At 37.6% G+C, this 17,068-nt stretch overlaps 1 protein-coding gene across 1 annotated transcript; it reads right to left on the bottom strand.

Moving 5' to 3' along the window:
* Positions 1-1,965: 1,965 nt before the first annotated feature.
* LOC126821753 (interferon-induced protein 44-like) lies at positions 1,966-8,181 on the bottom strand. Its single transcript, XM_050550247.2, has 6 exons — positions 7,451-8,181; positions 5,859-5,908; positions 4,969-5,160; positions 3,991-4,131; positions 2,814-2,985; positions 1,966-2,271 (listed from the first exon to the last, which is right to left on the bottom strand). The coding sequence occupies exons 1-6, from the start codon at positions 8,046-8,048 to the stop codon at positions 2,003-2,005; spliced, it is 1,422 nt and encodes a 473-aa protein (XP_050406204.1). The 5' UTR covers positions 8,049-8,181; the 3' UTR covers positions 1,966-2,002.
* Between the last annotated feature and the right edge of the window lie 8,887 nt (positions 8,182-17,068).

Below are 17,068 nucleotides of genomic sequence, written 5' to 3'. Positions count from 1 at the left end.
ATTTATATAATGTGAGATCATGCGGGGGGGAAAATATCTTAAATGTACCTTTCTTCATCGACTTGGGTAAAGAAGACAAGCAGGACAGTGTGTTATGAGAGAGAAATGGGGTTTAATGTCCACTCAACACAGACTAGGTCATTTCGGGACTAACATGGTTCTCCGTTTCTTTGTATTTGTGTCTAATTTAGATATATTGGTGAATCAAGTCCACCCCATTCCTCATAAAATTCGGCCTACTTATTTTTGACCTTGGCTTTGAAATACACGAAGTTGAAGGATCAGGCTTGCTGTGCATTTTTGTTCTATGTGATGGGATTTTGCCCGTATATTCCGGACATGTCCGACGCTATTTTCTGAACTTCCAAAATTGTCCGACCGGGAATATGCGCAATCGGACATCAAGATATGGTGAATAATATTCAAAATTCCAAAATTAATATAGTTTACTGAGTGTATAACTACCACTCAACCCGATTATCGTTAATAATAGGCTGTATTGATTAGGTAATTAAGTGATTCACGTATTTATCGTGTTTTACTGTCTTTTCACCCACCTTGATTAACTACTTAATCTGCCATGATTGACTGGCTTAATCTTTTATCGGACAATTCATCAATCTAATCTTAAACAGATGTCATTGCTTCTCCTTTGTCGGGCTATTCATCAATCCAATAAGAGCGATTAGAATTTTAATCACAGCATGTATAAACTAGTCTTAGATTTCACATATCATTAGAGTACATGTATATAACACCCCAAATCAATGGATAGTCATTTTGGCTACGATATCTTTTACGTCTTTTAAGGCTCCATATAGAAATTCTCATGTGGCACTTTCCAGCTATCTCGATTGCCGAACGAAAATCGCTTACAAGGCAGTTCCTACGATGAAGCTATGTGCTATGAGTCACGTACGCCATACGCTGAAGGAAGCTTAAGTAGTTACGGTTCGGCAAACTTTCCTTCTATCGTATTACGAAAACACCTAATTTTATAGGAATATTACTGACAAAAATTTGAACACCACACGGGAATTAAATATGAAAAATATCTGCTGTTATATTTACACACCATTTTCAACCAGCAAATTAAATAACAAATTCAAATGATTAATTCCAAGGCATTCCCAGTAATACGATGAGTTATTTCCCCTTAAGTTCTTTGTTCAGCTAAAATAATATATGAACACGGTTTGGAACCAAGATAATTTATAAGACTTTAGTATTTGGTCGGTAATTTAAATGTAGAAAATTATTCTGTGTCGTCAATCACCCTAACAACATACATTACAAGGAAGCCGAACAATAGTGTACCTGTATTCTCAGTTAATGCCATCAGGAGTTTCAGTCTACTTATACTAGACAGATCATTCCATCGCCTGTTCATTATTGACGTAGTGAATCCGAGACTTGGGTTTTGTCCAATTTTTTTTATGCAGGGTTATTTAATTTAAAGGTTGAACAGAAATTAGTGACATTTTATGAAATATCGCGATATACTGATTACATGTATTTCGTGATAATTTCTGAAAATATATAGCCACATTTGTTTGCAGGGATATCGTCCAGCTCTAGGGTGACGTTTTACAACTCAACTACTATACTATGGGGTGGGGCTTCACAACCTAATTCTTATACTGTACCCAACTATTATAGTGTGGGGTCGGACTTCACAACCTTACTGCTATACTGTCGTTGCGGGCTTCACAACCTTACTATTAACTGCTAGGGTACGGCTTTACAACTTACCTTTATTATACTTTTGGGGACGCGGCTTTACAACCGAACTAATACAGCGGGGATACCGCTACACATGCACATTAATGAACATTATGCAGAAATACCGTTGTCTCGGCATAAATTTCTCCATAACATCTTGCATTACCCCGATGGGTGTACGGCCTTTTTTTAAGACCCACTTCATTCCATAATTAGTTGACCAACAGAATAATACAAAACAGAAACGAATTAAAGATGACATTTTAATTAGATTCTCGAATTAATCCAAAGAATCATACATATAATCATCAGCAAATCTTAACATCTGTTGTAATGACAACAAGGCAAATCTGTCAACTGTTTCATTTAATTCTGTTTCTTTCTCGTAATTTTTAACAGGTAAAACATGACCTCTAGGTAAACCAATCAACTGGGCAACTTGATCCACGACATAAGCGACTCGAGATGAGTAAAGTACATTGGTTAGGTTGTTTTCAACTTCCACACCAATTTGGTCGACCTTGGAGAGTAATATCACCTGGGGTATACCTGTTGATAAAGACAGAAGTCATTGTTAGACTGCGTTCGACTACAGTGAATAATAACCTCCCTGGGGTTGAACAACTGAACTGGAATTCAAAATAAGAGTAGGCCGTAGCAGTGCTGTCAGGGCAAAATTCCCCCACAGTACATTGCGTGGTATAATCATTAGCTCGGTTAGTGAAGAAAAGTAAAATGGCACCACGTATCAGAGAGAGAGATTTATAACATTCACATAATGTGGACTGGCATGCACGTAAAAGAACCCTAGACAGTTGAAATGCGAAATAAGATTAGGCTACATACAGTATATTGGTATAAATACATATCATTATCAGAATTGGACCCAGTACAGAGCCGTAAGGAACTCCATCCAAGGTATTGGTATATGAACTTATTACAGACGAAGCAAAGTGTTTAATGCATTGTCAGCCATTGTAAATTTAGAAACATAGATAACAATAAAGTATAAATACCCCCACTCCTTTAGATACTCTTTAGTGCAAACTCTTGGGGAGAGAAAAAGAGGAAAAAACTCATTTGTTTCTTACTTCTTTGATTGGCTAATTTCTGTATCTGTTTAAATTTAGAGAGAACAGATTCATTCATTACATCCACTGATCCACTGTCAATAACAAAAGCTATGCAGTGAATTTTTTCGTTAATTGTTGGTGTCTTAATATATCCCAGGCTGCCTGAAGATATCGGGGACGAAGGCAGGAACTGAAAATAAAGAGATAATATTCGGTGTTTTAGTTTGAATTGAATACAAAAATATTGAGTAAAACTTAGCCAAGTAAATACAAAATAAAAATAACTGAACTAATTCCATGTAAAAATGACACAAAATAGTTTTTTTTCTAGAAAATGCTTTGATTACTGCCCGGAAATATGGTATTTTAGCTTGAAATAGTATCTAGGGACACCCAGTTATAATTATAGTCTGGATGATTTAGACATTGGGTGAGGTCAAATGTAGTTGTGAAGTAAATATGAGGTAATGTAACACTTATGTACCTATTTTCCTAACTTTTGAGTTGGGGGGGGGGGGTGTATGGACGAATGGTTAGCGCATAAGGTCTGTCATTGAGTCAACTGGCGTGGTTTCGATTCTCCAGTTGTACTTGACAAGGAGTAGGCCTAGGGTCGCCTGTCCGACCTCCAGCGTTTTATCCGGGTCCTCCGGTTTCCCCCCGTTGCTAAAGACCCCTACACGCAAGCGAATTATTGAAATGACCAAGGTTGTGTTGAGTGGGCATTAAATCCCATTTCTGTTTCTATCCCTATCTTCTGACCTCAAATAGAGTCAGAAAAGGGAGATCATTTTCATTCAACTGTGGATAAAATTACAAGATAGAGTCTCCAGAAAACACTAGTGTTAACCGAAACAAATTCAAATGATGGCTTCCGCTTCTCAGCTGCATTATATAATTCTTCACTAATAATGTACTCATAGGAAAATGACCACGAGTTTCAAATTTCAAATTTAATATATTTTCCAAAGTGTCACATTTTTTCTAACCTGAACATCAAATTAAGGGACTCGGGTGAACTCTTATACTGACACAAACTCTAACACTAGCACTAACGTTTTGTTTTGACCTCACCCGATGTCTATTCGACATTGGTCCTATAGTGATGAACTAGTATATATGCTACATAGTTTACGACACCTGTAAAAAACACGGAGCTAATTAATTGACTAGACTGATTATAATGTAACCTTACTGTATAACGATCTGGCATGTGACCATCCAACATGGCGGATAAATCACCCGGATCTATTCCTTCCGTGTCTTCCAGTCCTCGAGTGTCACAGAGACGGAGCTTGAGTGGGGTTGAGCAACTCCGTATTTGATAGATTCGAAACTAAAAAGAAATGAAAACAATATATCGATAAACTGAATGCCAGGAAGACTAGGAAGCGCCGTGGCTAAAACAGTATAGTAAAGTGGTATTCAAATTCAAATAATTATATAATAATTACGTGTCTAATTATTCAATTACAGTAAATGCATTTTATTATGATATCAACAGATCACAGCATATATTGAAAGTAGTCCATACACACCCTGTAGACATGCCAGTGATACACCATGTATTATAAGATAAGATTTTATTGTATCAAAAACTCCATTGAGGGCAGTATACAATATAAACATGTACATAAATTTATAACAATATGACAAATAATATATATATTTACAAATAAGACAATCTAGGTTACACATTTACTAACAGGACAGAGAGAGAAATTGGGTTTAACGTCCACTCGACACAAACTAGGTCATTTCGGGACTAACATATGGTTTAATTTTATTTCAATAATTCGCTTGCGCATAGGGGTCTTTTAGCAGTGGGAGGAAACCGGGGGACCCGGAGAAAACCCACGAGGTTGGATACTCACAGGACAAACAGTATGATAATCATCCCATAATACAAATGTTGGGTATATGTGAATTTTTTCCATGATGTTTAGTAAATAAGGAAATGATTATAATAAGATTTTTGTAAAAGGACAGTTCTTAGAATTGCATATCCTTATCATGTAAACATCTAAAGAAATTTCTACAGAAAGCTTATCCTGCATTATGCAATAGCCCAGCTGTGTAATCATCTTGACACGACACGATATAGGATCTGTGTATTAATCAGATTGTAGTTCATACTTTTGTAATAATATTAGCACCAAAGAGAATAGCTCACCATAGTCGTAAGACTGGCTTCAGCACTTCCGGTATTAGCTTGACCGGTCACATGACCTCTAAAGATGGAATTAATGGTATTAAAATAGCTTGATTTTCCCGCTCCAACGGAACCAATGAGAAGAATTCTTGCTTGTCTCACACCAACATCCTCCAATGGCACGTAATCTTCTATTAGCTTCTTTAATGTTGCCTGTGAAGACAGACGTAAGACACGATATGATTTACATTAACAAATTGTGGACCTATTATTGTCACGTGCTCTTAAAACTAAACATAGAAATAAAGTTCGATAAAAACAGTTTGATTTTAGTACTTTTATCTTATGATAATGGGAAACATGTTTACAAAATCCACCGAACTATTCCCTTTTTTTATTTACATCATAACAAAACATTCGGTATCGCAGTTACAAAATATACTATCGGCCATTTACTTCGACTTGTCTTGTAAACCACGGGTTTGTCTAAACACTAAATTTATTACCAGATTGACACTAAAGCATACCTGTCATTATATGGCTGTCCCTGGCTTGAGTCTATTTCAACGTGTAGTCCCTATGGTTGAGTCTCATTTCAGAATTTAGTCCCCAGGCTTAAGAATGTTTCACTATTTAGCACCAGTGACGGAGATTGTTTTGATGTTTAGTACCTATGATTGAGACTGTTTTAGTGTTTAGTACCTATGGTTTAGACTGTTTCAGAGTTCAGTGCCTATGGTTGAGACTGTTTTAGTGTTTATTGCCTATGGTTAAAACTGTTTCAGAGGTTAGTTTCTATAACCGAGACTGTTTCAGAATTTGGTTGAGATTGTTCCAGAGTTTTAATATGAATTTACTTATGAATTTACTTATCTTTTATACCAATTAACTGAACAAAATTGAAATCTTACCAAGTTTTCATTCCTGTCTGCTCTCCAGGGAACTGTTAAAAGCATCGATTCTAAAACAGAGAAAGCACTGTGTTTAACGTCCACTCAGCCCACCCAGGCGGTAGTAACATATTGATGTGGTTTAATCTTTATTTTAATGATATGAACGTGGGACTTTGCTGTGAGAACAGGATTTTTCGATTTTTTTTTAAAAACAAATCTTGATTGGCCTACATTTGTCACTAAGAAAATGCTTTTACTATCAGCTGTATGTTGAGACGTACTGTGATTATTCTGTTATATTTCTGACAGCAGTTTCTCTGTTCGTTGGGAGCCACTGTGGCTAAGTGGGTAAGACGCTGGCTCGCTAGCCTGGAGATCGGTTGTTCGATCCCTGCATTGGCCGAGAATGATTATCGGGCTTCTCCGACGTGGTTTCTCATTTCTCATTACGCCGTAATGTTCAGTAAAAGTGAAATCTACAGCAAATAATTATATTTATCTATTTGTGCATGTAAGAAGAGATTGGGTCATAAATAAAATCTCCTACTCGTCTTTTTTTATATAAAAAAATATCAATATTCGTCAATAAAGTAAAAAAAAAAAAATATCGGCAAAGCCTCGGTTTTGAATATATTTTGATATCAAAAAGACTCGGAGGAGATTCTCTATATCATAGACAGTTTTTTCCTCACTTGCCCAGCAATATCAAAATAAAACGAATCAAATTTCATGGCTTTGATATTTCGAGAAACAACTTATAAAACCCCTAACCACCCCTTGCCTTCCCCAACTCTCCGTGACAATGGACTGTTCCGGCTTCACTACCTACGTAATGAAAGTTTTCATTTTTACAGTAGGGTGGTTTTAATTTGACTCAAGGAAAATGGGAAAACCCATTTTTTAAAAGATATATTATGAAACCATTAATGACTGAATACACACATTCAATGGAGAATGTATAGTCATGTCCTCAATAGTTGACAGAATGGGCGATACCAAGTTAATTTATAGTCATGTCCTCAATAGCTGACAGAATGGGCGATACCAAGCTAATTGAAATACAGATCCTATTTCGTTTCGTTTTTTATGCATACAAGCCAACAACAACACATCCACGATAAAGACAGAGAGAAATGGGGTTTAACGTCCACTGGACACTAACTAAGTCATTCCGGGAATAAAATAGGGTTCAATTTTATTTCAATAAGTCACCTGTGCGTAGGGGTCTTTAGCAGAGAGGAAACGGAGAGGACCCTGAGAAAACCCACGAGGTTGGACAGACGGCTGTACTCATTGTCACGTACAGGCGAGACACCCCCCCCCCCCCATACCCCCTCCGGACTCAACGACAGACATTATGATCCGACATATATGTAAAATTTATGTGGCTTGTTTTGATTTTTTCTGGTCCTTAGTTACATAATAGATTATCGACAACGCCTCAGTGATGATATACAGTATAACGATTTTGCTATTTATTTACCTAACAAATGTCAATTCGACACCCTATATAGACTTCACGGGCGACTTTGCTGCTGCGGGCGGGGGAAGGGAGAGAGGGGGGGGGGGGGGTGCCTTGCAACTCATAGCACATTAAGAAACTGAAATACCTGGTACTTGATAAACTTCAACTTCTTCATAATTAAAGTTGTTGTTTGATATTTCTTTCATGGTAACACCACCACTTTGATAGGATTTCCCGAAATCAGGCGTCAAAGCGTTTTCAAAAACGCCATTTGCATTTTTGGTAACTTCAGAAGGCGCCACTGTGGGTGCTGCCGCCGGTGCTGCCGCTGCTGGAGCCGGTGCCGCGGGTTGTGCTGGCAAACGAAAAATCTCCAGGTCGGGTCCTGCTCCAAAACAGGGACTACAGCCGGCTTTAAATAGAATAGCATTTTGTGCATCGCTTACAGGAAATTTTCTAGCGGAATGTTCCTTATTATATTTCAGACGAAATATAAAAGCTTTTTGATCATACTGATGATCACCGGTAACGACCCAATTTACAGAAGTATATCCACCAAAAACACAGCCATCGGTATTCCAACAAGCTATTACAGTCGGCCCTTTGTTTACGATCCGCCGTTGAAAGATTGCTGGAGACATTCCATCTCGGGAAGCTTTGTATAAAAGTTTAAAATCCACTGATTGTCCGATCCATTTACACAGTTTGTCTCTCTCTATCTTAGACAATTTACCCTCACTCATATTGAACTTCTAGAATCGATAAAATATCTAAGTTATAGGCCTACAACTCTAAATAATATGTGCATTACACACAGCGAGCTCTTAAATATTGTGACCTAACAGCGCAACGTTTTGCAATAAATAAAGTTCAACCGATTATGCGCAGAGAGCTCGCCACTAACACCAGCTTAATTATACGTAATTGTTGCCTTTTCCTGGAAATCCCTTGAAATAACCGGAATTTTATAGGAATTTCCATTTAAATGGGAATTCCATTTCCGTACGCACGCGTAGTCTGATATATATTGATCTATTACCAGGGATTTCCTTTTCTCAGAGAACAATATTTTTGCACGCATGGTAGATTCAATATATACATACATATACGTTCTTGTCATATATCTAATCGGATAAATGAAAATGAGACTGATTCTATTTTAGACATCTCGCTCATCACTAATTCATCGCTTCTGATAATATTTAGTGAAAAACATTTGTTTTAATTTAAGGGATTTCAGTTTACCTGATTAATTTATTTCTTTGCAAAATGTCATTTGGGATATGTCACGCCCCATATTGAATCTCCCAACTGTATCTGACTTGTTGTTTTCCTGTATAGTTTCATGAGAGAGAGAGAGAGAGAGAGAGAGAGAGAGAGAAATGGGGTTTAACGTCCACTCGACACAAACTAGGTCATTTCAGGACTAACATATTGTTTAATTTTATTTCAATAATTCGCTTGCCCGTAGGGGTCTTTAGCAGTGGGAGGAAACCGGAGGACCCGGAGAAAACCCACGAGGTTGGACAGGCGACCTTACTCCTTGTCACGTACAACCGGGGATTCGAAACCACGACAGTTGACTCAATGACAGGCCTTATGATACAGCGCGCTCGTGCCTACCATTCGGCCATCCCCCCCCCCCATGGTTTCATGAATTGTTGTTATAGTTTTTCTGTATAAATTGATCTCATAATTCTTCAATTACTGTATTAGCTTGATAACGTTGAGAGAATACTCTTCGAAACGTCGCCCAAATAAATAAGTAGCTGTTTTTCCATAATTATGTGTTTTTGTGTATTGCTCTATCCAGTTACTAAATGCCTCTAAAAGATTATGTCTCTGACTTAGAAACAAATAAAATTATATCTAAAATACATTAGTCCTGGCGTTCACAAGTTTATATATACACAAAAAAATCCCTTTTTATAGAGATCCCCTTAAGCCATGCCTATGTTATACTGCTGAGTTATATCACTAAGCCATATTCAAATAAGTGTAATTGTTTAGCTTTATATATACGTATCGAGATATATATTGAGACCATGCATATAAACCATATATTATAATGGGGCCTATTTAGATTGGCAGGTCATGTGATCACTGGTATGATAAGTATTTTATACATTGCTAGACTGTTACTCGTATATTAAGGCGATCGACCTTATATTTCCGGAGAATACGCTAGACTGAGATAAAGAGATTGAGCAAATGTTTCTGGAGAATACAACATTATAGGGTAGATTTAAACATACATTCCCACGAAAGTATTTATAAAGTAGTTCTTTCGATTAACAATATGACATATTTTATATTATGGACAGTAGAAACACCCAATCATACTAAAAGACACCCCATCATAATAAAAACAATATTGGAATCCATGGGGGGGGGGGGGGAAATCCCATGGGATTGAGGCTGGGACTGGGACACACACACGACAAACATGTAAGAGTATCCCTAACTGGCAGCCTGTTTTCTCGAGTGACCCAATGAGCGATCTTCTTATAATATACTATTATGTTGTTCTAATGGCTAACAATTGAGAGAACATTAAAAAACGACGGAAAAGGTGTTTGTTACTTCAGCAAACGTATTGCATTGTGTGCAAGGCAAGTTAATTAGTTGTCTGAAACAGCATGTGTGGTCTGTATCCACAGTTTTAAGTTGTGGTCTCATTCCTGTTCTGACGGGAATGTAAACGTGCTTGTTGAAAAGTTAGAGCAGAAAATAATTATTAAAATCGCTCAAAACATCGCGAAGCTATAAGCTTAAATATAGCGAGAAATATTTCAGGGAAAAAATAATCTGAAAAATAAAAGGAAATAACTGAGGTTTGTATCAAGAAGTTTCAGAAAAATCGATCAAGCCGTTTAAAACGAGACGGATCAGACAATGAAATGAAAATATCGGGGGATAAAACTAAAAAAAATGGCGGGAAAATATTGAAAAATGAAATGAGATGATTTTGAATGGAACTTCTATTTTTGGAATCAGATTGTCCTCAACTGTTCGAATATTTAGGTCAAATTTGTAAATTTTGAAAATTAAGGAAATAATTGTCTTGTCCGGACATCCAATATAGTTGTAAGAAAGGAACAATAAATGGATAAAGATACAATGGACTTTGATTACAGCTGCTGTAATGTTGGTATAGGACAATCCAAGATTTTACTTAGGCTTCGGTATTTATGGTAAATGGACAGCGACTAACGACACCTACAAGCAGAAATGGCCTTTCCATCAGTCATGCCACGTGACAAACAAGGCTTCTTAAAATAAATTCGTGCCTCAGAATGTAGTTCGTTTAATTAAAATCTTTCTAAAGTGATTTGAATCAAAGATAAATTAGTTTGAATATGACTTAGTTCAAATATATCATTAACTCACATAGTTTGTACAGGTTAAGGCATCTTTAAACAGACGGGGGGGGGGGCTGAATGCTTAGCACGTGCGCGCTGTATCATAAGGTCTGTCATTGAATCAACTGGCGTGGTTTGATTCCCCGGTTGTACGTTACAAGGAGGAGGTTCGCCTGTCCCACTTCGTGCGTTTTCTCCGAAATGACCTAGTTTGTGTCGAATGGACGTTAAACCCCATGAGAGAGAGAGAGGGAGAGAGAGGGAGAGGGAACATGGTTAAAAGGAACATAAAATAATATGAATCTACTGTAATATCTTGATTTTTCAACCTTTTGTAACCGTCCCCACGTCTGTCGTACTTTCCAACTGTTCTCACCAATTGCAGCCCAGCATCACCAGGTTTCACAAATAACCCAAACGACCTGAATATCTTGATTACTATTTATTAAGGTGTTACATACTAGGCACCAAACGTCGACTGGTCAGAATTTTGGAAATGTCCTATTACTTTTCTCAATTCTTGGACGATCTAATTGGAAATGAAATGAAATGAAATGGGGTTTAAGGTCCTAGTGTTCTGCTCCTAACCTGGGCTAATGAAGACGGGCATACGCCATACAGTGTGCTATGAGGGGAATTTTGCCCGGGCAGCGGCGCTACGGCCTACTCTTAAATCGAATTCCAACTGCCAAGGGATCTTTTACGTACACGCCAATGTGTCAGGCCCTCCATCCTGCATCACTGACAAGGGGAAACCACGCCGGAAAATCTGGATGAACTTTCTCGGCAATTGCAGGGATCGAATACCCGACCTCCAGGCTAGCGAGCCAGTGTCTTACCCACTTAGCCACGTGATCCCCCCGATCTAATTGGAAAATAACCCATGAATCTTGAAATTCGAAGCAGAGTAGACTGAAATGCCACTATCTGGGCAAAACTCACAGGAAACAATTACCGTATGTTAGTCTCATAATCATTGAATTATCATGCTTAACACAAGCCCACAAGGATTGTGCGGCAACGCCGCTGCCCGGGTTAAATGTCCTTCATGGAACACTGCGTGGTATATTAACCCGATTGCTGAGAATATGTTTTATCACCCAATAATACATTCTACAGTAGATATCGCTTGTGTGATATATTTCATAATCTACTGCGATATCTCCTTATCGTTTTACATGAATTTGATTGGTCAGTTGAAAAGAAACTACTTTTTTTTTATTTTCAAAGAACAGTTCATTTCTTATTAAAAGTAACTTTTTTTTTTTATTAAAAATGAACTATTGTTATTCAATTGACCTTGATGGAAACACTGGGTCAATATAAAGGACTTTGCAATTGTTGAATTGCTGTCAAAAAATGATGTATCACTACGCCGTAATGTTCAGTAAAAGTGAAATCTACAGCAAAGAATTATATTTATCTATTTGTGCATGTAACAAGGGATTGGGTGATAAATAAAATCTCCTACTCGTCTTTTTTGATATAAAAAAATATCAACACTCGTTGATAAAGTAAAAAAAAAACTCGACAGAGCCTCGTTTTTTCTTACTTTATCAACTTGTGTTGATATTTTTTGATATCAAAAAAGACTGGTAGGAGATTCTCTATATATACAATTTGTGAGTTGTGCAACCTCTACAATATTGTCAACGTGATAACTAAAATGCGTGTTCAGTGGGTTAGTGCTAAATGACAAGGCCAGCTCAATTTTTCGTCATAGGTCACGAGATGTAAACAGGGCTAGCGCTAATCCCAACCCTATCCCTTACCCTGAACCTAGCCCCAAGCTTACCCTAATCCTAACCTACAATCTCGCCAACAATCAGGTGCCCTAACCTTATTTATATCCCAACGCCATTGACAAAAAAATGAGCTGGCCTTAACAAATAGATTTAGCCATGTTAAGTGTTGTGTTCATCAGATTTCATGTCAATTCAAGGGATTTCCAGTTTCAATTTGGAACAAAGCGTTTTAAAAGCCAACAGGGGAGACGGAATTGCTGGGTTTTCCCTAGAAATACCACCTGCTTATCTGAGCCTTCGACCTGATTTAACTTTGTTTGTTTGCTCCTTTAACAGCCTATAATTCATTCGCTGTGTCGTTTTAAATATCTGGGGTCATATTGACCTTTTGTTTCCTTTCATAACATGCAAGAGCTAAATCTACCTATTGCAGGTCTTTCTTTAGGCCTGAAATGTTATCTGAATTATTAATAAGACATTAATTAACTTATCCAGACCATAATCAACCCTCGATGTCATCGCTAGCCTGCGATATTTACTGGATTAGGACCCGATTTGCTGCTAAACTTTCATTCATAATTAAATCATGAAATGGATAAGCGAAACTATGTTTTGTATCGTACCGACTTTAGTAATGATGATCGAGGCTAGGCCGCAAATTTAACTGAAATTTTCAGCAAATACCCTTTACTTTATCTAGTTTTTAACTATTATAGTGAGAACTGCCAGATCTTTATCTAATCTCCCATAATGTATCTTGAAAGATACACCGTATTATATAGCTTCAAGGTGACAAGGACATCTGTCTAGTCGTTCGGATGGGACGAAAAATCGAGGATCCGTGTATACATTGGCGTGCACGTTAAAGATCTCTTAGCAATTGGAATTCGATATAAGCGTAGGCCATAGTGCCGCTGCCCGGGCAAAATGTCCCTCATAACACACTGGCTGGTACATGTCCGTCTTCATTAGCCAAGTCGGAGCAGAACAGTAGGACTTTAAACCCCATTCCATTTCATTTCATAGCTTCCGGGGGATTGTCGCCGAGACAACAAGCTAATAAAGGTGGAGGGGGGGAGGGAGGGCACCACCTCGAGGCCATAAACATATCAGAGCCACTGAAATTTGATGCTAGTTTTACAATTTTTAACGATATCTCTTAAATGTGGGAGGGGTAACCGCAGAGAATCAGTGAGTAGGGCGCTGTCATTATAGCCGGGAGGACCCGGGCTTAATCCAAGTTTTTGCTGAGAAAGTTCCCTGTCTATTTTCAGCAATTAGTTTATTGTCTGATAGCGATAGCGACACATTTCTTTGCTCACACGAAATAGTATTTTATGTCTTCTAAATCATGTTATAACGAATGCACCAAGGAAATGTTAATATATTGAAAGGGTGATAACAAAACATTTTCCGGTCGTGCATTACACAATAACCCGTATTTTAACTTTTAAATACGCCCCACCCCTACTCCGCACAAATTAATTTTATAGTATTTAACATCATCCGTCATTAATACCCTTTTCAAGGTATGTAAATTTAAATGTGCCAGAATATAATTTACATTTTTTAAAAAAAAGGTTAATGAATGTTCTTTTCAGTGGTATTCAGTGTGATATGTGGAATTTCGTAGTATGGTCCGTATTTTGACAATTAAGCCCCCCCCCCCCCCTCCCCGCCCCATCACTTAATAGAGTTTTTACTACTGTACAACCTTTCATGTTACTTTCTGGCACATTAATATTTACATACTTTGGAAAAAGATCAAATGTTTCGCATGATTTGTATTTGGAGATTTGTATTTGGAAATTTGTTTCTCGTTGTATGCCTCTGATGAAATGTAAATGTAGGCTAATTTTTTGATTTTCTAAAATAAATTTTAACATAACTCAAATAAAATTAAACTAAAATACAATTTACAAATTTTTGATGACAAAGGTCTGATTAAAAAACAAATATTGATTTTAAGATACAAATGATAATTTTAGTGTACAAATGCCGGAACACGACAACAAATGAAGAAATAAGAATTAAGGACTATGAATTAAGAACAAAGAATTAAGAACATTGAATAAAGAGCTGTTTGGTCTTCCATAAATATGGTGGTTCATGTCAGCTAGATCTGGGATTTCCGCTTTTAATTTAGAACAACGTTTAAAACCAAACAATGGAGATGGAATTAAATGGTTTTCACTCGAAATATAACCGGGGATCACGGTGGCTAAGTGGGTAAGGCGCTGGCTCGCTAGCCTGGAGGTCGGGTGTTCGATCCCTGCATTGGCCGAGAAAGTTCATCCAGATTTTCCGGCTTGGTTTCCCCTTGTCAGTGATGCAGGACGGAGGGCCTGACAAGGACAGCTGTCTAGTCATTCGGATGAGACGAAAAACCGAGGTCCCGTGTACACATTGGCGTGCACGTAAAAGATCCCTTGACAGTTGGAATTCGATATAAGAGTAGGCCGTAGTGCCGCTGTCCGGGCAAAATTTCCCTCATAGCACACTGTATGGCGTATGCCCGTCTTCATTAGCCCAGTTCAGAGCAAAACAGTAGGACGTTAAACCCCATTTCATTTCATTTCATTTCGAAATATAACCTGCTTGTTACATGTAAATATGGTGGTATTCAGAATATCAAATCAGGGATTCCCGTTTTCAATTTAAAACAAACGCAAAAAAACAACAATGGAGAGTGAATTATTGGGTTTTCCCTCGGAGTATCACCTGCTTTATATAGGTAAATTTTTCTTCAACATATTTTCCGCTCAGCGAAACGGTTACTGAGCATTTTTAAAGAGGCGTTATAACATTCGACAAGAAATACAAATACAATATAATATTCAAATAATCGTGTATTTATCTAATCATGCAATCCCTAAGAGCAAAACGTTTCATGGAACGTCTTGTAGACTGTCTTTCGGATTGTACGTGTAAAGTAATTGAAACAACAGATTTACTTATTTCAATATTTTATTATGAACTGATACCCTGCTTATTAAAGCCAAATATTTTCCAATTCAGTTTCTGTTCTTTAAATTCCGTATTGTATATATTACGAATTCTTATCTTGGTTTCGTGTTCTACTTGTGTACTGTAAATTGCCAATACAAACTGATCTATTAAACATATATAATGCAAGAGCTAAATCTGCCAATTGCAGGTCTTTTTTTAGGCCTGAAATGTTATCTAAATTATTAATTAGACATTAATTAACTTATCCAGACCATAATCAACTCTCGATGACATTGCTAGCCTGCGATATTTACTGGATTAGGATCCGATTTGCTGCTTCTGATTAAATAAAAATCGAATAATCGAGACTATGTTTTTTTTTATCGTACCGACATTAGTAATCATGATCGAGGCTAGGCCCAAATTTCAATCGCTAAATACTCGGTTCAGGGTTGATCAATTTGACTGAAATTTTCAGCAAATTCCTTTTACGTTATCTAGTTTTTAACTATTATAGTGGGAATTACCAGCTGTTTATCTAATCTCCCATAATGTATCTTTAATAAACTCACGGGAGTTTCGTGTATGACGTCAGCTGACGTCATCCATACATACGACAACTGCTCTGAATAGACCTATAAGTTAGACCTATGTAACTAGTGTAAAAAAACCAGGGCCATAAAACCGAAACGAAATAGACAGTTTTAAAAAGATTGTAATAAATAAGTCTACTGCACCCTTTAGATGCAAACAACAACCAATGAAGCACAAAATATCAAAATTAATCTGAATTATGCTGATATGTTCGCGACATACAGTGATTGAATGCAGTACGCTAGACGCGCTGAAGACGGGCAAACACCATGCACACATTTTGCCCTAACAGTGGAGTTTCTGTCTACATTTATTTGAATTTCAACTGGGAAAGGTTCTTTAAAGTGCACATGCATGTTTATGTGGGATCTCGGCGTTTTGTCCCATCTGTACGACTAGACACTCTTCCTTGCCAGACTCCCATCCCACACCACTGAAATGGGGACATCCACGCGGGAAAATCAAAAGGAACTTCTTCAGTCGACCAGAATTCGATCCCGCGACATCTTGGCACATCTTTCAAATCTGGGGGGTTGGATGGCTGAATGGTTAGCGTGCGCGCGCTGTATCATAAAGTCTGTCATTGAGTCGACTGGCGTGGTTTCGAATCCCCGGTTGTACGTGACAAGGAGTAGGGTCGCCTGTCCAACCTCGTGGGTTTTCTCCGGGTCCTCCGGTTTCCTCCCACTGCTAAAGACCCCTACGCGCAAGCGAATTATTGAAATAAAATTAAACCATATGTTAGTCCCGAAATGACCTAGTTTGTGTCGAGTGGACGTTAAACCCCATTTCTCGCTCTCTCTCTCTCTCTCTTTCAAATCTTTACACAACTAAAGAGGACAATGGTGGAAGGGGGTGGGGTTAAGTATCAAATATTCAGTTGTCAAAATGAATACAAAGGCGCTATCTACGTGAAGTTATCATGTAATACAATATTTCACACTGTTGAGCAAAGTGGTGGTGAAATATGAATAAATTTATGTGAAGATATAACAATGACATTATGGTATTGTTTATTTGGTTGGACGAGTCTATCTTAAAGGGGAAAGAAGTCTATGCAAGTATATCATTAATCATTTAATCACACTAACTGCAATTGCCAATAAGTCTCAC

Source organism: Patella vulgata, chromosome 5, assembly GCF_932274485.2.
Source record: "Patella vulgata chromosome 5, xgPatVulg1.2, whole genome shotgun sequence".
NCBI classification, from domain to species: Eukaryota; Metazoa; Mollusca; class Gastropoda; family Patellidae; genus Patella; species Patella vulgata.
This window is presented reverse-complemented; position numbering and strand designations above follow the sequence as displayed.